This window comes from Peromyscus eremicus, chromosome X (assembly GCF_949786415.1).
Source record: "Peromyscus eremicus chromosome X, PerEre_H2_v1, whole genome shotgun sequence".
In the NCBI taxonomy this organism is placed as follows: Eukaryota; Metazoa; Chordata; class Mammalia; order Rodentia; family Cricetidae; genus Peromyscus; species Peromyscus eremicus.
Genome location: NC_081439.1, coordinates 34,504,160 through 34,528,909, shown reverse-complemented (window position 1 = coordinate 34,528,909; position 24,750 = coordinate 34,504,160). Strand labels below are relative to the sequence as shown.

Sequence of the window (24,750 nt, the reverse complement as noted above, 5' to 3'; positions counted from 1 at the left end):
CCCCCCTTCTATGATGGCATTACATTGGGAGGTTGTGGGGCCTAGGTGGCTGATTGAGATGTTGGGCTTGTGGTTTTAAGCTTGTGCCACTTACTGATCTATGGATACATAAGCATGCCATCTCATACTCTTGCCACAACAGATGGGCCAAGACCACCACAACCTCTCTACCACGATGAACTGTGCCTTCTCAAACCAAGTGCCAAAATAAATCTTTCCTCTCTAAAGTTTTTTGTCAGGTATCAGAGATACCAAGCAAGATGAAACAAACGAAAAGAAAAACACAGTCACTATGTTCTCTAATATCAAAATAGAGCAATTTATTCAAGACACTGAATATGATCTGTTGATTCTCTCTTGAAACAAATGAGCTACAACACACAAGGTGATTCTTTTTTTCTTCTTGAAGAGCGTGAGGGGTGAGTGGGAGTGGGGGATAGAGGACAGAAAGGGAGGGGGAGTTTTGATGGTGCTTAACAGAATGCGGAAAATGCTGAAAGAGGACCATGTCTGGCTGTACGTCTGACACAGACAATAAAAACTGCACAAGCCAGAATTCAAAACTTCAGTGAGCTGCGGAACAGACATTTATGCATTTGACAAGAAACAGAATGGAAAGGTAGAACGAAAGGTTTGAAAAGGGAAAAGCAACAAGGAACAAAGCAGATCCTTACATGTGACAAAGTGCACTTCACTTGGCTCCATGATCTATTTCTTAGAACAAAAAGTCAAGTCCTATGGTGTTGAATGGGGTCAGAGAGTTGAACCTTGTTATGTCCATCTGGCCCTTCGGTCCTCTACAGGCCACATCCTGGATGTGCTGGGAATGGTGTGTGGTTACTTCAAACTCCAGGGAAAACACCTGCAAAGGCTGCTATGTCACTACACTGCTTTCAAGATTGAATTTGGTCACAAGACTTTAAACATTCCTCACAATGTTTTAGGAGTTAATAAACAATGTTAGGTAACAGCATTACACACGGGCCACCCCTTGACCACAAAGATGATGCACCTGCCCTGTGATAGCAGGGCAAATGATGGCATCCAAATGCTGGCCGCTTCAGAAACAGCTGTAGATTGAACTATATGGGGATGGACTTCAGGGGTGTGGGCTGCATTCTTCTGCTTGGTCCCCTTGTGGCCAGCACTAAATTCCTGTCCATGTTTCGCTGTAAGGCCAGGGAAGTGAATGATCTTTAGGTTTCTTCTTGTGTAGATTGAACCTTTTTGTCCTAGTCTCACAGCCATTGACTCCAAAATAATAATTCTTATGTGTCTTAGATTCATCTGGGGTGTGTGTGTCCTGGACACCCAGAGATTGTCTGATGAACCCCTTATGTGCCATTTACCCAATCACCATCGTATAGCAATGTGGAACTGTCAAATGAAAGCCATGCCCTTACAATAGGCTGACTTTTAACAGCTGATCTTCTACAGAGATGAACAGAATTATATTTGGGGAACAAAGATGGGATTTAGCTGGACTTCCAAAATTATATTCTAAAGCTAAAGCAGTCTCAGGGCAGGAAACATCATTCCACTTACGCAGAGACACCTGCTATAATCAAATTCTCCACAGAACTCGGGCTTTCTTTCCTAAATGTTTAGATGCCAGAGTCCAAACACACAGCTCAACTCAATAACACAACACTTGGATTTGGAGGGCTCACATAATGTACATGTCAAAGTGGAGGCAGATACACAATTCCTGGTCTTGGTCTTAACATTTGTCTGTTGTGTAGGAAGTACCTCACCTCCCTGCTGGTTGATTTCTGGCTCCATATATGGATACTTTCCTCTAAGTAACACTTATCTCAGCTGTAGACTGGACCCTGCATACTGCCACTTGCAGCCCCACTGACCTGGCCCAGCCCCCTTCTGGTCCGTCTCCCTTTACTAATTAAAAAAACCAAGTCAGTGTCAAGTTATGACAAGAAGCAAACAAAGGTCACCTGATTCAATGATGGCAAACTTTACCAGGCACACAACACCTTATTTAGTTTTTTAAAAAATTGTAAAAGAAAAAAATTTTCTTTCTTTTCCTCATTTTCTTTAAAGCTTTGTCCTAATCTTCTGTAAGAGAAATTGTAAAGTGGGCAGAAATGACTTATGGCATTCTACCTGGGTCAGAATTCATTTTTAGGATTCCAAGTCTCCCTTGGTACTCATTGTCTTCACGAGACTGAGTGACACTGAGGCCTTTGGGTTGGTTTTGCAAGATTCACCAAGCATGCTCTTGATAAAGTGCCCATCTGTAGCTACACTGCTGTGAGAAAGAAGTAGCTGGCAGGTGCCATGGAGCCACACTGGTGGTCAGGGTGGCTTCTTCACTGTGTTCCTATTCGCTGCTGAAGTAAATGTGCATCAAACAGTTCGGCATTCTGCTTGGTGCCAAACCAGTGGGCTCTTCCCCACCAGCTGCCAAAATAATCCCCTTGTTCTTCCATAGGACGCTTCCCAATCCACGGTTCTCCTAACTGCCTTTCGTGAAGCTGAAGGGAAAGGGGTAATTAGACACCTCAGACTCTGCCAGTGTCTTCTTAGTCTCTTAAATATGAATTTCACAAAACTCTCTATGTCTGATGGCCATTTTAGGATTTTAAAGTCATTTTAACATAAAAATATTTTTTTCAAAAAATACTCCAGGTTCTTTCTCTTATAAGTCTTTTTTTTTTCTGTAAAAAGTCCCCCTCCCTGCCTTCTTACATAAAGCACTTACTATGCTCTGAAAGTGCCTTTGGGACCTAATGTGAAGCAACTATGAGAAAGGGACAGAGAGTAAGCGATGGGTAGGGGTGGGACGAGAGGGAAGGAGAGTGCTGTCCATCAAAGATTTGTTGTGTGCATGTGGCCATATCTATGCAGGACTTCATTAAAAGTGAGACCACACCAGAGCAAGGACATCAGAGGAAGGAGTGGGGGACAACAAGGGAGGACAGAAATAAGCCAAAAACAGTTTCTATCTGAGGTGGGAGGCCCCCAGACCACAGAATTTTAGCAGATAGAAAAACCACCAAAGAAGGTTCTAGAAAATACAGCGTTGGGATTACAAAGTCACACATTTCATTGGTACAAACTGGTCTTTTGGAGAGCAACTGTAGTATCCAAATTGTTAGGAGGGAAATACCATAAGGGGGAGGTTTTTCCTCCCTTTTGGTTTATCACAGCGTTTTTCTTTTTTGTTTTTGTTTGTTTTTTTTGTTTTTCTTTTTTTTTTAACCTTTTCTTTATTTTTTTTTTTTTGGCACAGCTTTATGTTCTTCCTTCCCTGTTCAGTCATTAGAGCCTGTTCTGGATGGAAACCAAACCATGCACCATGTAGCTGATGGCTTCATCCTTCCCCAGCTGAACATTCTAGGTGGAAACCATATTCCTGTGATACAACCATGTGTATGACTTTGTATTTGTTTGTGTTTTAAACTTCTGGATGCAGATTGGGGTGGGGGCGGGGGAGGGGGAGAATCCTGTGGCCAGGGACAGGTGATTTCCAAGTAGACTCGAACAAGTCAAGTTCACACAGTTTGGAGCCCATCATAGGAAGGATGCTGCAATCCCACACATTCACTGCTGGTCCATTAGAATGGTTTTGTTTTCTACATTTTGTGTTTACTTTCGGAGATCTAAAACACAGACCTGGAATGAAAGATAAGGTGTCTGTTACTCTGAGAGATAATATCAAGTGCCTTCAAACAGATGCTGGCAAGACACAGCCTAGCCACCAACTTCATGCTTGTAAAGTGTTAGTGGGAGTCAAGAAGAGATAGAAACTCTAGAAACAGGCTAGTTTCTGAACATCAGAACAACCAAACTCTAGCAAAGAGCAGGCAAGTGAAAAGCCATGGACCATTGAAGAAACTCACAGAGTGACTGAGGTCATCAGCAGAGGTCACAGACTGGATGTCTACATGGTGGAGCAGATAACAAAAGATCTCAGGCCACACTAGTGACTCAGTCCATTAGCCAGAATGCACCTCACCCTAGAGTTATTGCAACCTCAAGTTCAGAGGCAAATTAAACATTACATATGCTACTGGACCACAATGAGATCCACAGAAACAAGGAGGCCTGTCTGATGAAAGCTATGTCTTGTCTTGATGATGTTTGGCCAGAACATTCACATGGCAATGGAATAGGAGCAAGTTTCTCAGGCTATATACTAATGGTATTTGTGACCAGATATTTTTTGGCCATACTGTGGCATCCATAGCATTATAAGAGGCTTCCCAGCATCCCTGGACTCCACCAGTGAAATGTCAATGGCACCCTGGACCAAAGTAGTGACAACCTAATATGACTCCTGATATTCCTTAATATCCTGGAGTACACACATGTGTGCAGAGTCACTACAGCTAAGAGTAAACAAGTTCATGGACATTCTGGGGCAAAGAAAAGGCTATTTTCAACCCAAACAGAAGCCTCCTTCATACAGGCATGCCTGCCACTCACACATGGTATGTGGTAAGCATCTGTTAGTTGACAAGGCTCAGCAGGACAGGGAAGCCTCAGAAGGCCTTTGGAAGTACTTAGGTTGGATCAGGGATCAGCTTGCCCTGCACCCCTAATTCCCAGTAGATCAGAGGCGCCACTTACAGAGCCATCAGACGCACTGGCACCCACTTTGTCTCCTCGAGCATTCCAGCACACCTCAAATATGCCGCCTGTGCCTCGGTAGCTGTGGACGAGACTTCCACTCTGAAAAGCAAAGCATTTGTCATGATAACTCAGAGGAGCCCCTCAAAATGACAGCAGTAAAAGGGGCTACTCTTCCTTCAGAAACCTCTTATCTGATCAAGCTTTCAAGCATACAAAAGTTAAAGGAATTTCCATAAACATCAATCTACTGTCACCCACAGAACCGCCACCACATTTTAGCTAAAGCCATGGCTATGCCCAGCAATGCCTCATGGTACTAGGGAGCACAAGACAGTGGGTTTTCATGAGATGATACATACCTGCCAGAGGGGGAGCTTTAACTCATGACCTCCTCTTGACCTTTTTCTTTCTTTCCACCCTTCAGGGCTGGATATGAAATCTGGGGCATCAGGGTGCTCTATCACTAAGCCACCTTCCCTGCTTTTCCCCCAGTAGCTTTGATAAGATGTTCTTTAGCCTCTGTGACTACCCAAGCACCGTCTTACTAACCCTTTCTTTCTTGTCTCCTTCATAGGGCTTGGTTCAGCCCCAATGGGCTGAGGTCTTTCTACCTGCTCCAGCCCTTACCTAGTTCCTGTTCTGATTATTATCAAACTACACCTCATTTTGTCTCCTCCCCAGAGCACTTGAGTGAACACACCCCCAGCTCACTAGCAATTAGACAACTAAATGCATTAGCATGTCTTCTGAAGTTAAACCTCCCATCAATTTGGATATGTAGTTTGGAAAAATGAATATACACATTTGTATTATGGTATCTGTTAGTGATTGGCGTGATGTGTGTCAAGAGATGTAGGAAGCTGAGGTTTCTCAAGATTTGAATAAACCTTCAGTTCAGTGAAGTGTCTTTATAAAACATGTATGAGAGATCACTGTAATTGCAAATCTTGGGTTGTCAACTTGACTATATCTGGAATCAACTAAAACACAAGCATCTGGGACATGGCTGGGAAGCAATTTCTTGATTGGATCATTTGAAGTGGGAAGACCCATATTTTAAAAAAAAACATGGAAGATGGAAGATGGAAGCTTTGCTGTTGGCTTGCTTGCCCTCACTGGCAAGTTCATCTATCCTGCTGCTAAGGCATTATTTAGCTGGTAGTAGAGTCTGTGTCTTCAGAATTCTAACGTAGACTGAAAACTTGCTGAGACATCCAGCCTTATGGACTGAACACCTACCAGATTCTTGGCCTTTATTTGTGATCAGACAGTCATTGTTGGACTAGCCAGATCATGACGTATAAGCCACTCTAACAAATCACCTTTTGATACAGCTTCATTCTATCAGTTATATTCCTACAGAGAACCATGACTTATACAGTCACTAACCCCAGTGGCCATCAACTTCTCATTAGTTCTTATCCATAGCAATAAAGTGTCCTTGCCATACATATATTTATTTACTTGTTATAAATATATATATACATACACACACATACATACATATATATTTACCATTATCAAGCTATAGCAAGTGTTAGCAAAGCATAATGAAAAATGCATTTAGAGAAATATACTTTCTGTTTACACAGAAAAATAAAGGGTAGTATACATTGTGACTAGGGACAATAGCAAGCCAACAGTATTATATATGCTTATAATAAGCGGATTAATATAGGCTCTATGATGTCTTAAAATAATTAACTCCCTGCTCCCTTCAATATGGAACCAAATACCATTGGACTTTTCCAGTATTACCCCCCACACACACACCCAAACCCCACAATATAATAAGCCTGCCTGCAATCCTAGCTACTCTAGAGGCTGAAGAATTTCAAGTTTGAAGACAACCTGGGCTGTACAGTGAGTGAGTTCTAGGGCCCTGGATTCAATTGCCAGTATTAAAAAAGAAAGAAAAGGAAGGATAGAAGAAAGAAAGGGGAGGGAGAGAGAGGGGGGGAGGGAGAAGAGAAAGAAAAAAGGAAGAAAGAGAATAAGAAAACCAAAAAAACCCTAACAACTATTCCTGTAATATCCACATTGTATTGTACCGGGTGTTGAGAGTCACCTAGTAAATGTATATGTGCATCAGTTCTACATACATACTATGCCATCTTATAGAAGTGAATTGGGCTCCACAGATTCTGGTATCCACAGGGGGGCCTGGAGTCATCCCCTCAAAGATATTAAGGAGCACCTGCATTTTCATCTTGTTGGCACCTTCAAAGTGAGCTATCACTAGCAAAATCTGTTCTCTCTATATGAGTAAGTATTCCTGCACATTTCTACCTTTTGTTCTGTTTTGCTTCTTGATAATACAACCCAGGCTGGCTTCAATCCTGATCCTCCTGCCTCTGCCTTTACAGTGCCAGGCTGACAGGCATCTATTCACAAACCTGGAGACATGTTGCTAACTTTGGGTTATGCCCCTGAAATGCCTGTGGAATCCTGGAACATGGCTTATTTACTGCCTCCCTTGACATAAGAGGGCATGAACTTAAGAATTCAAATCCTTCTAAATGTCAACCAACCAAAAAGGAATGAGAAAGGTGAATTACATGGATGTGAGGCAGTGAATCAATCCTCCTGAGTTCAAACAAATTGGCTGCTGTTTATTTTCAGTAACTTAACCTAACTACTTCTCAATTGGAATGATGACCAAGGACTGAGATGTAGCTCAGGGTAGAATGACTGCCTGCTGCCTCCAAGGCTCTACATTGCATTCCCAGCCCCCAAAAGAAAACAAAGAACTTCCCAGTACAATACTTCCTCCCAGTCTACCCCCTTAGTGCTCATCCACTTCTACTTCTGATAGTCCGAATTCTCTCATCTCAGTAAGGCCAGAGATATCCCCATTGGCTATACAGACTCCAACCCCTTCCCTTTTCAGTTCCTGCTGAAAGGACAATCGTAGAAAATTCATAGACCCTGTATTAAACAAATAACACTTTCAATTGTGAAAATTCCAAGCCTTATATTCCTTTATGCTCTGAGTTGCTCCACAGTGGACAGGAGGAAGATCAAGTTATCCTGCAGTGTCTCCCTGGGAAGGTTTTATGAAAGGCCACCCACAGGACCTTCCCACAAAGAGCAGCATTTCTAAGGTGACGAAACTAGGTCATGCTTTTTCTCCAGCACGAAGTAGGTCCCTGCCAGGAGAAGACAGCTGAAGACTGTGGTTCCTCCAAGAGAGAATGCTCCCAAGATGACAAGCTGAAAGAGTCCAGAGGACTCCAGGCTTGTAGGTAGGTGGGAAGACCCCACATCATTGGGGTATACACAGCAGACCACATAGAATCTGTGATCTCCATGGGGGGGGGGCTCTACTCACTCCTGAGATAACTCATTTCCCCAGCCCTCCTGCCAGCCCAGGAACTGAAAACATGCCTTTCAGGAAGGATTCAGCCACAGGAAGTCAAGACATTACCTGAGTATTCCAGATATGGACACACTTGTCAAAGGACCCGCTGGCCAAATATTTCCCATCAGGGCTGAACGCCACACTGTAGACAGGCTCCTGATGCTTGGTCAGTGTGTGAATGCAAACACCTCGTTCCACATCCCACAGTCGAACCGTAGAATCAAATGAAGCACTAGGATGACAGCAGGGAAAACCACCACAGAAATGGGTTGGCTTTTTAAGATCTCTATGATGTATCTCATGTAAACTGTCTTTTAGCTGTATTTGAAACATATTTGAATTTGCTTCAAGAGACTATTCTAGTGAGCCTTTTCTCTCCAGAGAAAAGTAAAGCTGCCACCAGACAGAACCTAGGACCTTGCACAAGCCAAGTAGGTGCTTTCCCACTTGGCCACTGTGTTCATTTCTTTCTCCAGTCCCCTCATCTCTGAACATAAAAAGCCTTTGTGTTTTATTCAACTAATTTTCTAAAACACCATTATTGTTTATATTACACCCACTTGAACAACTATAAATTCATCCAGCTATGACTGAAAAAAAAAACCCAAAACTGAGTGAAGATGTACTTCCACATGAGATATTCTAAAACCACATGTGCATATAAAATCACATTGACAAGGGCTACAGAGTTTAATTATTTTCAGATTTAAAAGAATAGCGCATATCACAGGGCTGTCACCACCTGGCTTTCTGTATCTCCACAGGGTCTCACAAGGCTCAGTGTGTCCTTCTGTTCTTGTAAGGGGATAATATGTTTGCTCCTATAATATACTATGTGATACCAGGAAGTATTATAGAATATTATTTTAAGGTGTGTTACTTTTGTTTATGTTGCATTTGTTTAACTCTGTGAAGCGGTGTTACTGTGCCTGTGTAAAACACCCGATGGTCTAATAAAGAACTGAATGGCCAATAGCAAGGCAGGAGAGACAGACAGGTGGGGCTGACAGGCAGAGAGAATATTAGAAGAGGAAATCTGGGAGGAAAGGAGAAAAGAGATGGAGAAGTGAAAGGAGGAAGTAGCCAGAGAAGGAGGAAGACTCTAGGGACCAGGCACCCAGCTACACAGAAAGCCACGAAGTAAGAAACAAAGAAAGGTGTACAGGAATAGAAAAGGAAAAGCCTAGAGGCAAAAGATAGATGGGATGATTTAAAGTTAAGAAAAGCTGGTAAGAAACTAAGCCAAGCTAAAGCCGGGTATTAATAATTAAGACTAAGCCTCCATGTGTGATTTATTTGGGAGCTGGGTGGTGGGCCCCCAAAAGGGTAAAATACCAACAACAACAACAACAACGAAGCATCTCCCTAGTCATTAAAAATGACCCTTATAGTAAGTTTTGGTTTTACTCAATTACTGAGCAAGCCTCAATGAAACATTTCACTATTAAGATAAGAATTTATACTGTATCAAGCTGATAATAGAAAAATTAATTAATTAATTTTAAAAAAATAAAAAATAAAAATGACCAATACATATAGTACTGCATCACTGATACACAAGTGTGTTTTTGGATAATTACTGAAATAGAAGAATTAAGACATTGGTGTTCTTCTTCTAGTTCAACCACTCAGTGTTTGGATTATTTTTGTGTATGGTTTAGGTTTGTTTCGGGTTGGGTTTTTAGTGGTGATGTGCATGCCATGCCAAGTGATCTACCACTGAGGGATAGCTAAGAACCACTTATCATCTCTCCTTGGAGACAGCCTTTGGTTGAATGCTTCCAACAAAGCTGTTCTCACTGCCAGGAAAGGCTGCCTACCCTACTACTAGGTGCTTCCTTCCTTGTAAGAGACCTACCTATTTTCACTTCCTCCTCAATCCTCTGGAACAACACAGACCAAGCTTCCCACTGCTTCTTGGAAGCCATACTTTACTTTGGGGGTCTGGTCTTGTCCAGACTATAGTGCATGAACAAACCCCAAAAGATCCATATCATGGTTTCCAGATGAAAGTCCTAGATTCTGGCTCATAATGGCCTTAGCTCATCTGCCTAAATGCTCTCACTAAACTACCAAGAGGAGGGATGGGTGTACTCTTGCAGAGCACTTGCCCAGCATGCACAAGGCCAGACCTTTCATCCCTACACCAAAATCCCAAGAATGAATTGCTCTGTTTCTTGGACTCTAACATGCACCAGGATACAATAGTTCTGCTAGCTAAAGCCCAAAGTGAACTTGGTTTGAATGAGATACCTCTGCCCCCTCGCTTCTGGGGCTCGGCTGATCAGCACTTCCAATATTAAGTGACCTAGATCACCTTTGGCTGAGGCAGGGAATCATTTATCTCTAGTCAAAATCCCAGTATCACAGTCCTGAATGGAGCTTCAAGAACAAATGAGCTCCAAGCTAAACTCTTATTTTCCTCTCTTTGTCTTAAAAACTTCCACTTTAGTAAGCTAGCCCTCCACACCTGTACAGTCATGATTGTATCCAGCTGAGGATAAGAAACCATTGAAGGGGAAGGAAAAAAATACATCGTGGGAAGGCCTGTAATCCTAGCACTTCAGAAGTGGGAAGGTATACCTCTAAGCTAGCCTAGTATACATAGCAAGTTCCAGGTAGTCAGGACTACATGAGACCCCCCCATCTCAAACAAAACAACAACCACCCTCCCCTCCACACACACAAACTGTATTGGACATGTGCAGACCCTTTTGCTTGTCACTGTTACCTAACAATACAGTCTAAGACTATTCCTACAGCATTCTCATTGTATGGGTATTACAGACCATTTAGAGATGATTTGAAGTACAGGGGAATGAATGTATTCAGAGGTTGTAGGCAAGTAAAGGGAGTTAAGCATCCATAGATTTTGGTACCCACAAGGGGTCCCAGAACCATCTCCATGGATAATGAGGGAGGTTATATTTCCATCTCCTTGGTCCCTTCACAGTGAACTCCCATTTTGTTCAGTTTGGAAGGACTTCAACCCTGCTGTTTCTAGGTGTGAATGAGTCTTCCTAGCTGAGTTACTAAGCAACAGAGAATGAAGCTGCCCCCAGAAAGGAGACAGAGCTGTGAGGTTGCCCTGCCTTACCTTGCTAACATGATGTTGGAGTTTGGGTTGCTGGTGCCTGGTCCTGTGGGACTCCACTTGATGGTATATATCTCTTTGCTGTGAGCTTGGAGGTCATGGACACATGCATCCTGCTTCATACTCCAGATCTAGAAGAGGCATTGGCAACAGTGTGAGCTAATACTGGGCCCCTAATTGAGAAAGGCTCAGCACTATTCATTCTGGTGCACCTACGGTATCACAGATTAGGTGGCACTCCTGGGAGAGGTTCACAAGCCAACAAGGACTCCACCAGGCACATTAGCAGGTGGGTGGCTGTGAGAAGTGCTAAAGCACAGAGTTCAGCTAAATCTACAAGGCCATTGGCGGACAGGCCATAGGAAGGCTAGGTCTCTCAGTAGGAACCATGCACCAGATGTCAAAATTCCATGGAAGAACAAAACGTTTAGTTTAGAAACCATGAAAATCAAGGAGAAAAGACAGTATCAAAGTAATGGTCCAGGTGATTAGGGTGGAAAGGGATGTGTGCCATACAAGGGTTTGTCTAGGATTAAGTACCTAATCCCTTTAGGAACCAACATTACCTTTAATGTCATGTCATCAGAGCAGGAGGCTAGCAACATTCCAGAAGGATCCCATTTGATAGCATTGACCTCATTCTGCAAGAGAGCACAGCATTTCAGAAAGAAATCAGAGCCTTTGTGTAGAAAGGCTGGCATCCGCCAGGAGCAGTAGCATGCTGCCAGCGCTGTAGTGCAGAGGGCCTTTTGGGAGTTCACAGGATATCAAAGATCACAGCACAAGAACCCACCCACCACAATTATTCTTTCCTCAGTTTGCTTTTTATTCATGAAAAAATACTGCCATATATTACAAAGAACAGCCACACTCTCATCCATATTTCTCTAGGGAAAACTTCCTTATTAAGGAAGCCAAATGAAGGATTTGCATACAACAAGCACAGCTAATTAAAATCAGTTGTTATTTATTGCTGCTTGAGATAGGATCTCACTATGCAGTACAGGCTAGACAGGAGCTCCTTATGTATCCCAGGATGGCTGGAACTATTCTGTCATGTGCCATCAAACAGAGCTAAAACTAGTTTGTTTCATTCATTCATTTTTTGGTTTTTTGAGACAGGGCTTCTCTGTATAGCCTGGCTGTCCTTGAACTCACAGAGATCTGCCTGCCTCTGCCTCCTGAGTGCTGGGATTAAAGGCATGCACTACCACTACCGGGTCAAAACTAGTTATTTTGAAAAGTGGACTTTGATCATCACTTTCCTATGTGCTTTTAATATGACTGCTCCTGTTGAAATACCTGTAACTTGTTGGATGTAAGATAAAGGTAGACAAAGGTTTATATAGCACAATGGCAGAGCCAGGTATCATCCAAAGGCACAAAGACACACACAAGCAGTTCGTACGTGCAGGAAACTATACACCCACGGGCTAGTGTCAGGAAAAGGCACTGAGAAATAACTCCATCCTCCTGTGGATTTGTGTTGTGTAGCAGTTTCTTCTCAGTTTAAAACTTCCACTTTGAATGTAAATTTCTTAAGACAAGATGCTTTCAGAGAGTTGTAAGTGAGGTGAAATACTACAGGGAAGCTCATTAAGACAAGAAATGAGCAACTCAAAAAAACCTCCAGGAAGTCTCTGAAACTGACTAGATTCACTAGCCCCTCAACTCTCACCACAACAGTGTGTATATGCAGAAAAGACTGCTGAGTCACTCTCAGACAAACACAGGGGCCTGTAAGCACCAGAGGCCAGCTGAATTGCCTAGAAGAAACAAAGACAAGACGATCTCCACCATACTGACAGGGACAGCCATGCAGAGCAAGGGGCAGAGAGGAGGACAGTGGAATTTACTGTCTAGGGGTCTCTTCAGAGGCTTTTGGGAACACTACTGCCATTAACTGCCTCCTCTACCAAGCCAGCTGTCTTGTCCTAACAAACAACTTCACACACAAGATTATTTTCTAAATAATTTTATACTTCAAAATGTTGTGGTTGATCCCCTTTGTAAGAACACCAAGTTTTTAAGGGTGTGAAATTGGAAGAAGCTGGGAATCCAAGGAGCAAGGTTCTCTGTGACCAGATCAAAGAAGAGAAGACTAGAGAGCAGCATAGAGGGTTGGTGTTAGCGTGTGCCTATCTGTGAACCCAAGTGTAAATGAGGCAGTGTACACGTCATCACTGCAGAGGTGAACTGTAGAGAACTCACACACAGCAGACCTCTCCATGACCCGTCTGTCTCTAGCTGACCCATCTGCAATTCCCCATGCCTCCTTCCTAGGAACTCTTGCCATCCTTTTGCATCTCAAGTCAAACTTTCAGAGAAGAAACCAGAACCTGCACACGGGTCTTGGGAAGCAGCAGGTTCAGGACCCATATATGTGGACCTCTGCTCAGAGCACTCAGCATCAGTGTGAACTATTTATGGAACCAGGAGGCAGGGTGTCTAAGCAGAGACAACAGAAATCAGACATAAAATGTGTGGCCCTATGAAAAGCTGGGAAACAGACTGGGGTTAGAAGAGAAACAGCTTCAGGATAGAATAGAGAACGTTATCAGATAGCCTGTACTCTGAGGTATTTCCAGGACCACTGACACCTCAGCTGGGTTAATTCCATCACTCAGGGCAGACACAGCACCCTCACCAGGGCAGACACAGCAGCAAAGCATGACAGATCAAGTGGTCTCTCCTGTACAATTAACTTTTAATAGCAGGCACTGACTGAAAACATGGCTCCCACATCACACTCTTACAACTCCCAACTCTGAGCATCAAAACTGCTACTTACAGTATGTCCTTGGAAGGTTTTGACCGGGCGGTCACAGCTAAGCCTGCACACATGAATGCACATGTCTGTGCTGCACGAAGCAAAGGTAGTGTTGTTCTGCCAGTCCACATCCAGGGCAGGTGCTGCAAGGCAGGAGGAAAGAGAGGACAATTGTCTTATTAACTGAATACAAAGCTCAGCGATGCAGACAAAAGTATCACCCAGGAGTCTTGTCTAGTGACCAGGAATACCGGTCCCAGTGTGAATCAGCTCTACTAAAACCATGAAAACCATCCTTCAAAGACCTTAAAGACACTCTCCTTCCAATTTACAAGCATTAAGATGCCTCTGGAGCCGAGCAGTAGTGGAGCACGCCTTTAATCCCAGCACTTGGGAGGCAGAGGCAGGCGGATCTCTGAGTTCGAGGCCAGCCTGGTCTACAGAGTGAGTTCCAGGTGAGGCTCCAAAGCTACACAGAAAAACCCTGCCTTGGAAAAAACCAAAGAAAACAAAACAAAACAAACAAACAAACAAAAAAAGATGCCTCTGGAGAGAGACCCCCACCTTTCTATGAAAGAGAAAAACCCACATGGACAGGCCCAGTTATGTGTAAAAGGAAGGTAGCAGTTACCTTTTGCCAATACTTTCACATTAGTCCCAAAGTTTCTGACACATTTCTGCTCTTATGCACTATCATGTATTGATAAAACAGAAACTCCTGGGACTGCCTCTGTATAACCCAACAACAAACCTACCTGAATGAAAAGGAAACTGTTGTTTGGCTTCTCCTGTGTGGGCGTCCCAAATTATTGTTGTCTGCGTTCCACAAACAGAGGGGAAAGTTAGTTATTATTCTTCTCAAAAATTTTCCTAGAAGAATGTTTTGTACCAGAAAAGACAACTAGCCCCCTTTCCTTCTAAGAAATTAACAATATATTTTATTTTTATTTTACCCCTGTATAGTACCAAGCTTAACGTTATCATTTATACATGCAATAGTGTAAAATATTTATACAACATTTGTCATTTCTGTATTTCTGACTTAAGTCTATGATATACGCTGTGTATTTCACACCCAATAATGTGATGCCACATTAATGAGAGCAACTTCACCAATATGTGGGAAATCTACCAAAATTGATGGGACTGTCTCCTCAGCTCTCAAACCTAGAAAACCATTACAAAACAGGTAAGAAGGCACATGCTCATGTCTTTTAGACACTGTTCCAAAGGAAGCACTGCAGGAATGAACACTTCCAACAATCCCCCATCACTCCATGAACTAGGAGAACAGGTGCAACCGCCAAAAAATCAATCCCAAGTATGGATTGAGAAAAATCATAAACTCTAAGTCAGCTAGCTCCATGAGTTTCTATGAAGTTGGCCCCTTATCAGGTCTCAAGAGAATTCTGCCATCTAAAATGGGATGCGGTGGTTTATCAGGTCAGGAAAGGTGGAGCCAAGGAAAAGAAAAAAAGAGTCTATGATTAAGAATTGCTCAGTGGATGAAAGTCAACACAGAAACATCCACAATAGTCTACTGCTTCCTGGAGTAATAAACTCCACTGGGAGATTTTTTCCCCCTCTTTTCATCACTGGGCTGAGAGTACATTCTGAACGAAGATCTACAGAGGTAAATGCATTATGAGGCAGTGCCTTGTTCAAAGTCAGCAGTAAGATCAAACAAGAGAAACAATCTGAAACTAAATGAGTTATTTTGCCAAAGAAGCCAACAGGCTAAGATAAATCCACATCCATAGATAAAAGGGATGTATTAAAAGTTGATACTCACTCACCTTATCTACACCAGCACTCAAAATATAATTCCCCTTTTTGTTCCACTTCAAGGCAAAGATGGGGCCTTTATGTTGACCTAAGGTACTGGCCAGGTTACCTGAGATGGGAAAACACAGACATGGTGACTTCAGTCACCAACTGTTCACTCAGGATCACACATAAAGTCTATCTTACTCAACACACGAGGAATACAGAACTTACCATCTTCTGTCCATATTCTTGCAAAACCATCATAGGAACCTGTTGCCAACAGTGTCCCATCACTCTGTGGGACAGAAAAAAGACAAAACACATTAGTATCTGGGTACGTTCCTGGGCCTCCTTCCCACATAAAGCTGTGTGACAGAGCCAGTCCTCTCACAGGCAACACATACTCACGATGATGGGGACAATTTCCCACCCCCAGGGTCTGTCTATCCACTAGGACCTGATCATGAGCCCCTGGTACCATCACCCCAAGGTAGGAACTGAGACAAACGGAATTGTCTCTTTGTGTTTGCATGTGCTTTATCAGAAGCTGCTTACGTTCCAGTCCAGTGAGGTGACATCCTTATTACTGGGAACGTCATGTCCACCTTCGCGTATACAGTGCCTCAGCACAAGCTGTGTGGAGCCCCCGTTGCTGTTCTCATTAAGGTTCCATATCCTCGCAGTGGAGTCTCCAGATCTGCAGAACCAACATGGAGTATTTGATTCTGGCTCAATGGGGAAATGTGACTGATGTGTGCTAGGTCTCACATAGTCAGCATGGGTTCTGTCTTTTCCACCCCTTCTGCTCCATTTCCTTCCTCGTCCCCCTGTTTTGCTTACTGACTTGAGATGCATCTGCCTTGCTCCCCACCCCACAGAGAAATGACTGGGACCACTGGCTTCACCACAGCACAAGATGCACAACAGCCTGTTCCTCAGTCTGCACGCATTGGGAAGATACGACAAACATGTGTGCTTCCCTCAAGGCAGTATTCCAGGGAAGAGTGAGCCCTCTCACACCCTCCAAACCCAGGCACATATCTGTCCCCAGTTCTTACCCAGAAGCAAGTAGGTCACTAACAGGATTCCAGGCACAAATGAACACCTCAGACTCATGGCCTCGAAGGACTGTCGCTTTGCTTGGTGGAATTTCAACGTCCCCATCTATTTCCATTGGTTTCGAGTGATTATCTGTCAAGCAAACATGAAAACGTACATGGCTCACCAAACCATTAAAAATTGCATCTGTAGGCACTACTATTTTAAAAATACTTGTTTTTATGTATCAAAGTCACGATACATCTGATGACTGCAAAAGTGGGCATCTCTGCAGTTTGGCGCACATTTTGAGTTTCTGTTTTGACAGTGCTATGCTGTATATTTGTTCCCAAAGTGTTTGTGTGCTGCCACATGTGGACACTATAGCAGGTGGTGTGTAGCGGAAAGTCTCTGGTAGCCATTTCCAGGCTGCTCTGATTTCTTTGTCTCCCATGATGCTCTTCTACCTTGTGTTTCCACCCCAATGTCCACCATGGTCATGCCCATGTGTATGCATCACTTGTGAGCTGATATAAAAACTAGTTGCCTCAGATATGTCATTATAGGAATACAAAGCTAACTCACATTGCCACTCTCAAAAGAATCATGCAAGAAGGCCAATGATTTGGCTCAGCCAGACAGAATACTAGTCCTGGAAGACTGACGGCCTGAGTTCAATGTCCAAACCCTTGGTGAAGAAAGAAAAGCAACTCCTGAATGTTGTCCTCTGACCAGAACCTGCTTGCCATTGCAGCAGCAGAAAGGAGAAACTGCCTTGCAGTAGTAAGACAAGAGCAGATTGTGAATCCCACGGTCATCACTCCAGGTACACCAGGCCCAAGGAACAGTGTAGAAGAAGTTAGAAACCTCAGTAGGTGGCATCAGAGGTAAGCCTTCAGGAAGCACCATGAACAGCCACCAGAGCTATGGGTGCACACAAAACAAACCTCCGTGTGTGAGCTGCCAGTGTGCATTAAGACATGTGTTCCCCCCTGCTCTGTCCAGGTGCAGGGCTGATGCGGACATCACCTTACCTATTCTAACTCTAGAAATAAATACTCTTGGACGGTTACCCAATAGGGGCTAAACTACTGGGGGCTTGCAAAGACCAAGCAATATAATGTCCCATGTCTGAGCCTGCTGCCCTTGAAATCACCTCAACTCGTTCATTATAGAACAATTTATCCCTTAGCGTGGGACACTGGTGGAATGCTGGGATTGAAGGCTCCCACAAATGACACACTTTTACGTTGGGTGACTTATTTGTAGAAGCTTCCCTTGTAATGTGGACACTCACAGATGAGCAAAACTTCCTAAAACCAAGGGATGTGAATGAAGTTGAAGGTGGCGATCTTATGGATAGACCGGAAGCAAAGGCCAGAAAGCAATTTAACAGACTGGCAGCGGGCAGCACTTTACAGTTCCTTTCAGCTATATACAGATTCAAGAGGCAAAACAAACAAAAACAAAACCAACCATGTCTCTTGAAGACCAGAGAAGTCTCCACTTACTTATTGCATGGGCTCCATTCTCTTCCCCATTCACGGTGGCTTCTCCATTCTTTGGTGGGTTTTGCTGGGCAGCAGCTGCTGGTGTTGTGGCTGCTGTAGTTGTGGCTGTGGCTGCGGCAGCCGCCGCCGCCGCAGCTGCTGCATTGGCTTGCTGCTGAGCGAGCTTCTCCCGAAAGGCTTGCTGTCTTGTCTGAACCACATCGGGCATCACAGCATCAATCAACGATAGGGACTCAATGGGACGCCCATCAAATACCGTGCCATCCTAGGAAAGCAAGACAATGGTTACCCATAAGCTACCATGGAGAAACTAGCATAGACTAGGAATAAGGTGCAAGGGAATTTTGTGGTGGGACAGGGTTCGAGGGCAAAGAGGGATGGGGAAGTGGATGAGGAGGACTTGTTTATGGAGAGCTAGCAGTAAAGATCATCCTTAGAGGAGATTTGATAGCTGTCAGACCATATTTTGGCATTAAGGACATCTGAACATTTTCCTTTTATCCTATGACAAAACCTGTTACCATCAATGATTACTCAACCAGTAGGGTAGCTTTGCCTCCTTGAAGGATAAATCTCAATGTGTGTATATGAGAGGGGGGATCCGAGGGGGGCGGGGGGGGGGGGAGGAGAGAAGACATTTTCAGTCATCAACACTGGAAGTATGGGTTTATATTGCCATCTAGTGGGTAGATGCAGGACATGCTGCTGCTCACCATCCTCAAGTAAACTGGAAATTCCTCCTCTGAGCACCACAGCCACAGAGACGTAGTGCTGAGTAACCCTGAGTCACAAAGGTATAGTGCTGAGATTGAGGGCAACTCTGAGCCACAAAGGTGTAGTAGTGATGAGACGGATAGAAACCCTGACTGGATGCTACCACCAGAGCGGGCACCTCTACAATGGCCACCATTAACAATGGAGGAGGAATGAGCCCAATATAAAGATAACTACACCACGGGATGTGCTCGACAATGACTCCCTGGTTTTAGCGTAGAGATGAAATATCACCATGATGCACCAGGCAACGGGTTCACTTGATCCTAATGCATATGTTTTAGTATCCTTTGTCTGCTTTCTACCTATCACACAAACATATCCACATATCCTTAAAAACACAGAAGTTCTTCCCTGAGGAAACACTCCAGATATTTTTGAATCATGAATCTTCAAATACCTCCAGGCTGTCTGCTGGATGAAAAACAATGTTTCCACATGCTCTGAATTTCCAATTATCCCAGAAACGGAGAGGCACAAGTTTCTGTTGAATACTGTCTAAACAACAAATCGTTCCGGTCGTTTTTTTTTTTTTAATTACAATACAATGTGAAAAATAATACAACGTGGTACAGTATCACCCATCAGTCACCTGGCCCTGGCTGACCAGCTTGCTCTTTCCATATTACTTTCTTCTTTCATAAAGAGCTACAGTAATAAACATGTGATTGTGTCACAAAACATGGTCATATGGCTGGGGAGATGTTTCAGTGGTTGAGAGCCCAAGCTGCTCTTCTAGATGACCTGGGTTCAGTTCCCAGCACCCACATGGTGGCTCGCAAGCATCTGTAATGCCAATTTCAGGCAATACCATGCCCTCTTCTGGTCATTGTAGGTACCACAAACCCAGTGGTACAGACATGGGTACAGGTAAAACACACATACACATAAAATAAAAATTAACTAATGAATTTAAAACAAAAGATCACTGTCAATAATGCCACATTTAAAACACAGTGTTGGAGTTCTTTTTTTGTTTTTGTTTTTAATGCCTGGAAACACATGACAAAGATTACAAAGACTATCTACCCGCAGACAAACAAAAGCCTCTTGGAAGATGAGAGAAATAGAAATCAGACATTACTTTTATGTTCTGAAGGACAATTTTTAAAGTAAAAGAGAATACAGAGAGAAAGTCTGGGCAAGATATTTCTAAGGGGAGGATCAGGTTCAGGGAAGGAGATAGGTGGCATGTGTCAGAGCAGGCCAATTGAAGTATGCATGGAAAAAGTATAAGGAAACTTGCTCTTTTGTAAGTTAAAAAAAAAAACAAAAACAAAGTATGAACAGAAGTATCCTGCATGCATAGCTAAAGCTGCTCCCAGAAGCCAAAGACTGTTTTTTAAAAAAACTGACAGAGGTGTGCTAACTCTACAGGTTGCTAGTCTGGAAGGACCTAAGAACCAAAATAATCCAGGTTATTGCCACTGTTGTCCATTTCCCACCAGAACTAGTTACTAAGACTCTGTTGCTGGTCTTTAAGATGCAAGACACAAATCAAGCAGGAACTGAGCTGGAAGTATCTTCCTATAGGATACCTTTCATAGGGCTAGAAGGTACTAAGAAAGCTGCTGAGAAAGAATTGCTACTCAGCTATGAACCCCACATGCTTTGTACCACCAATCGCCAAGCAAGATGTGTCCACTGATACAACAGTGGCCTGATAACTGCTTTCTGATTGGATTTGAGACCTGCTACACAAGTCAGAATTCACATCTGGTACTGCAAACCTAGCCAAAACCCTGTGGCTGGGGAAGACACTGTTACGGTTCTGCTAAATGGACATGATGTGCTTATCAAATTCTAAATATTTATGTTTAAGCCCACAGATTAGTGCTGCTATTAGCTTTGTAGTGAGTGATACTCACTACAGAGAATTGTAACTGGTAAAAGTGCTGAAAATAAATGACCATTGAATATGCAGCTCTAAATTGGACCTCTATATTACCTGCTCCAAGGCTCAGTCTGAGAACATCAAAGGAAGTGGACAGAGAAAGAATGTAAGAGCAGGAGAAATAGGTAGCGTGTTACAAAAAAACTGCTGTCCAAATTTCCCTCTGGTTATGCCCCCTGACAGTTTCACACAAAATACAGACTCTCCATGAGCATCCAGTAGGGGCCCTCTTTGACCAATCTGCCCTGGGAAATCAGAAAGAGAGCTTGTCTGCTCATGCAAAGCCATACTGGGCCAGAGTAGATGAAAGTCTGTAAGTAGAATGAATTGATTGTTTTCATCAGCCAACACCTTGTGATTCTGCAAACTCACACAAGGGGGCACCCAAAGCTTGCTGATGGTGCAGTGGCCTGCCTGTAGCTTCCACTTTTTACCAGGTACCTTAGAATGCACACCAGACCCATGTGTAAGAAGCATACACATTCTCCAGAGATCTGCTAGGGGGAGGCTGGAACTCTCCCATATTCTCAGGAATGAACATACCTCATTGATACTGATCTCCGCCTCCACATACTGCAGTCCCTTCTGAAGAATGGAGATGAGGGCAGCCGGTGGCACTAGTGTCCCATTGATGTTGGACTGGCTAATGTGGCTTTCGATCCCAAACGTGAAGGCGGAGTGGGAAAAACCTGCAGGAAGAGGAAAGCAGAGGTAGGTTAGAGTAAAGCAGGGAGGGAGGTGTGGGCTGGAGATGTGAACACGGAACTGTGTGCACCAAGGGGCTGCAGAATGAAAGCTTAGCTTCTGAATTAGGAGAGAGTAGGCAGGGAGACTAGGAAAGACAGAATAAAGGAGGAATGGTGCTGGTGTGTGCTTAGAAATAGGCTTTGATGGAAAAGCTTGGCTTTTACATGGGTGGTGGGGAATGGAACACAGGTCCACATCCTTGCACAAGCAGTACTTTAACCACTGGACCATCTCTCCAACCCCTGCATTTTGACTGGTATTTTCAACTTAAGATGGGTTTAATGGGAGTCAACTATATCTGACACTGAGAATTCCACTATAGGTTTAGCTGTCATGTAGCTAAAGGTTTGAGTGATAGCCAGTGGCACAATTGGGTGGTGACAGAGCCTTTAACAAGTAGGACCTAAGAGGAAGAAGTCAGGTCATCAGGTGTAACCTTTAAGGGGACAATGGGGACTCCTCTACTCCTTCCCATCTTTCTTGCTTAGCTTCCTAGCTACCATGAGGTGAGCCACTTTGCCATGCCACATACTCCCACCACGATGTTCTTCCACACCACAGACCTAAAAGCACTGAGACCAAAGCAACCATAGACCAAGGCTTCCAAAAGCCAGAGCAACCATGTCCTCCTTTAATTTGCTTTGCTTGAGGTATTTGGTCACGATGAAAGAAATCTAACAGAACTATACAGGCAACTCTGGAAGGTGGGGATACAGTCTATCTCAAGAGTGTGACCATGTGAAAATAGGTTCATTGTAGGTATAATTTATTAAAACAAGTGTGCTGAGACCCTAGAGCAGTGGCTCTCAACCTTCCTAATGCTGCAACCCTTTCATACAGGTCCTCATGTTGTGGTGACCCTCAACCGTAAAACTATTCCACTGGTACTTCATAACTGTAACTTTGCTACTGTTATGAATTGTAATGCAAATATATGTGTTTTCTGATGGTCTTAGGTGAAAGGGCTGCTGGGGGATCACGACCCACAGGCTGAGAACCAGTGATTTAGACCAATATGACCTTTTTCTTTGCAAAAGGAAATGTGGACACATTTAGACATCAGGATCAAGGTGATGCAGCTTCAAGCCAGGGGATGTCAAAGGTTGCTAATAAGCCACCAAAGTCAGGAGAGACATGGAACTGACTCCCCCACTTAGCCCTCAGAAGGAGACACTTGGCAAAAGCTTCACCAGAGACTTCTATTCTCTAACAGGAAGTGAACATTGAGGGTTCCCTATTGGACTGAAGTGTCTTCTTGATTGAGCTGCATGGGTAGGTACCAGGACCGGTTTTTATTAGTATTGCTTTGTAGGTCTTAACTACCTTAAAGTTGTGAGAATTAAAAAATATTTTACTTGAAAACTAAAATCACTCATTGCAGAAATCACATTGACCATGACAAAACAGAATTTTGTCCCACATGAGGCTCTATGAGCACACCCATATGGCCTATTTTGTCAACAGGAGACTCACTCACTATGCTGACAATGCTGACCTTGAACTCATAGAGATCTACCTGTCTCTGTCTCCCAAGTGCTAAGTAAAGGCACACTTGTCACCATGCCTGGCTCAACTGCTCTTGATAGTAATTTTAGTCTGATTTCCTCTGTCATGAGAAGAAAGATCATTCTCCCACATTCCAATCCAGGAATAAAGTACCCCCCCCACACACAACCAGTCCTTCATCCCTAATACTTTTACAAAGAGGGTCCTTAGGTCTTTTTTTTTTTTTTTTTTTTTTTTTTGGACAGGGTTTCTCTGTGTAGTTTTGGTGCCTGTCCTGGATCTCACTCTGTAGACCAGACTGGCCTTGAACTCACAGAGATCCACCTGCCTCTACCTCCCGAGTGCTGGGATTAAAGGTGTGCACCAGGACCGCCTGGCTCCTTAGGTCTTTTTGATGATCCTATAGCCTGGCTTGCACTGGTGGTCTGTCGTTCTGCCCAAGGCATATTTAAAATGAACTCCCTTCAGAAAAGCAAGCTGGTTACCTGATTCCTGGAGGTAGCGATATACCAGAAAGTTCACCTCGTCGCTGGTAATGCTCATCTTAGCCTCACCTTGCGGCGATGAGGTCTTCGTCTCTATCAAGTGGGAGCCACCCTCTGTTAGAAAACACCAAAAATACTGTTTTGAATACACTGTCTGTATTCACCTTCTGAATGTGTGTGTGTGTTGGGGGGAATGCTACAGATAGGTCCAGGGCCTTGTATACATTAGGCAAGTGTTCTACTACTGAACTATACCCTATGATATTTAAATAACGTTCATGTTTTCATACACATAATGGGAATTCATGACTGATTCACACTGTATTTTCTAATTGTGTGATTATATAAAATTTCATTGTAGCTTGGGGGCTAGTCTACCTATGGCCCTGGTTGATCGCCACCAAAACACGTGTACACGTGTACCCACACACACACCCACACACCCACACACCCACACAGAGACAGAGAGAGAGAAAGAGAGAGAGAGAGAGAGAGAGAGAGAGAGAGAGAGAGAGAGAGAGAGAGAGAGGGGGGCTATATATGTTACATATAGATAACAATACTAAACACTGCATTTACTATTACATATTATAATATCATATACATATTATAGGTTGACCAATTATCATCACATTGGATTATATAAGACAGATGTATTCATATGTGTATGACAGTTGATTTTAATTGTCAACTTGACACAATCTAGAGTGGCTTGGGAGGAGAGTCTCAATGAAGGACCATCTAGATCAGGCTGGCTTATGGCCATGTCTGTGAAGGAGTGTCTTTATTGTGTTAATTGACAAGAGAAAGCCCAGCCCACTGTGAGTGGCACCCAGGAGGGGCTGGGTCCTGAGTGTAGAAATAAAGAAAAAGCAAGCTGAGCACATGCTCACATTCAAATTCTCTTTGCTCTTCCTGTGGACTAGCTGCTTCAAGTTCCTGTCTTGACTTCTCAGTGGTGGACTGTATCATGAAATTGTAAGTCAAACAAACCCTTTCTCTCTTAAGGTGATGGGTATCTTATCACAGAAAGAGAAATGCAACTAGGAGTGGTGTGTGTGTGTGTGTGTGTGTGTGTGTGTGTGTGTGTGTGTGTGTGTGTTATACATACCCCAGGCAAAATGTTTTTCCCAAAAGAGAACAGCTGGCATCAATTTTAGGATCCGGATAGACTAATATATAAACCATACTAAGGAAGCCAGATACAGGG

The 24,750-nt window shown here is 43.5% G+C and overlaps 1 protein-coding gene across 12 annotated transcripts in view; it reads right to left on the bottom strand.

The window, feature by feature from the left end:
- Window positions 1–295: 295 nt before the first annotated feature.
- LOC131898816 (F-box-like/WD repeat-containing protein TBL1X) overlaps window positions 296–24,750 on the bottom strand; it is an 87,221-nt gene continuing 62,766 nt past the window's right edge. For all 12 annotated transcript variants that reach the window (XM_059250018.1, XM_059250025.1, XM_059250016.1 and 9 more), the window contains 14 exons: window positions 23,541–23,654; window positions 21,346–21,491; window positions 18,135–18,399; window positions 16,644–16,776; window positions 16,141–16,282; window positions 15,817–15,880; window positions 15,615–15,712; window positions 14,574–14,634; window positions 13,840–13,961; window positions 11,615–11,689; window positions 11,052–11,179; window positions 8,021–8,186; window positions 4,591–4,692; window positions 296–3,633 (listed from right to left, as the gene is read on the bottom strand). In XM_059250018.1, coding sequence (XP_059106001.1) covers window positions 3,607–3,633; window positions 4,591–4,692; window positions 8,021–8,186; window positions 11,052–11,179; window positions 11,615–11,689; window positions 13,840–13,961; window positions 14,574–14,634; window positions 15,615–15,712; window positions 15,817–15,880; window positions 16,141–16,282; window positions 16,644–16,776; window positions 18,135–18,399; window positions 21,346–21,491; window positions 23,541–23,654 — 1,643 coding nt within the window. In that variant the 3' untranslated portion in view covers window positions 296–3,606. The remainder of the gene's footprint in view (window positions 3,634–4,590; window positions 4,693–8,020; window positions 8,187–11,051; window positions 11,180–11,614; window positions 11,690–13,839; window positions 13,962–14,573; window positions 14,635–15,614; window positions 15,713–15,816; window positions 15,881–16,140; window positions 16,283–16,643; window positions 16,777–18,134; window positions 18,400–21,345; window positions 21,492–23,540; window positions 23,655–24,750) is intronic.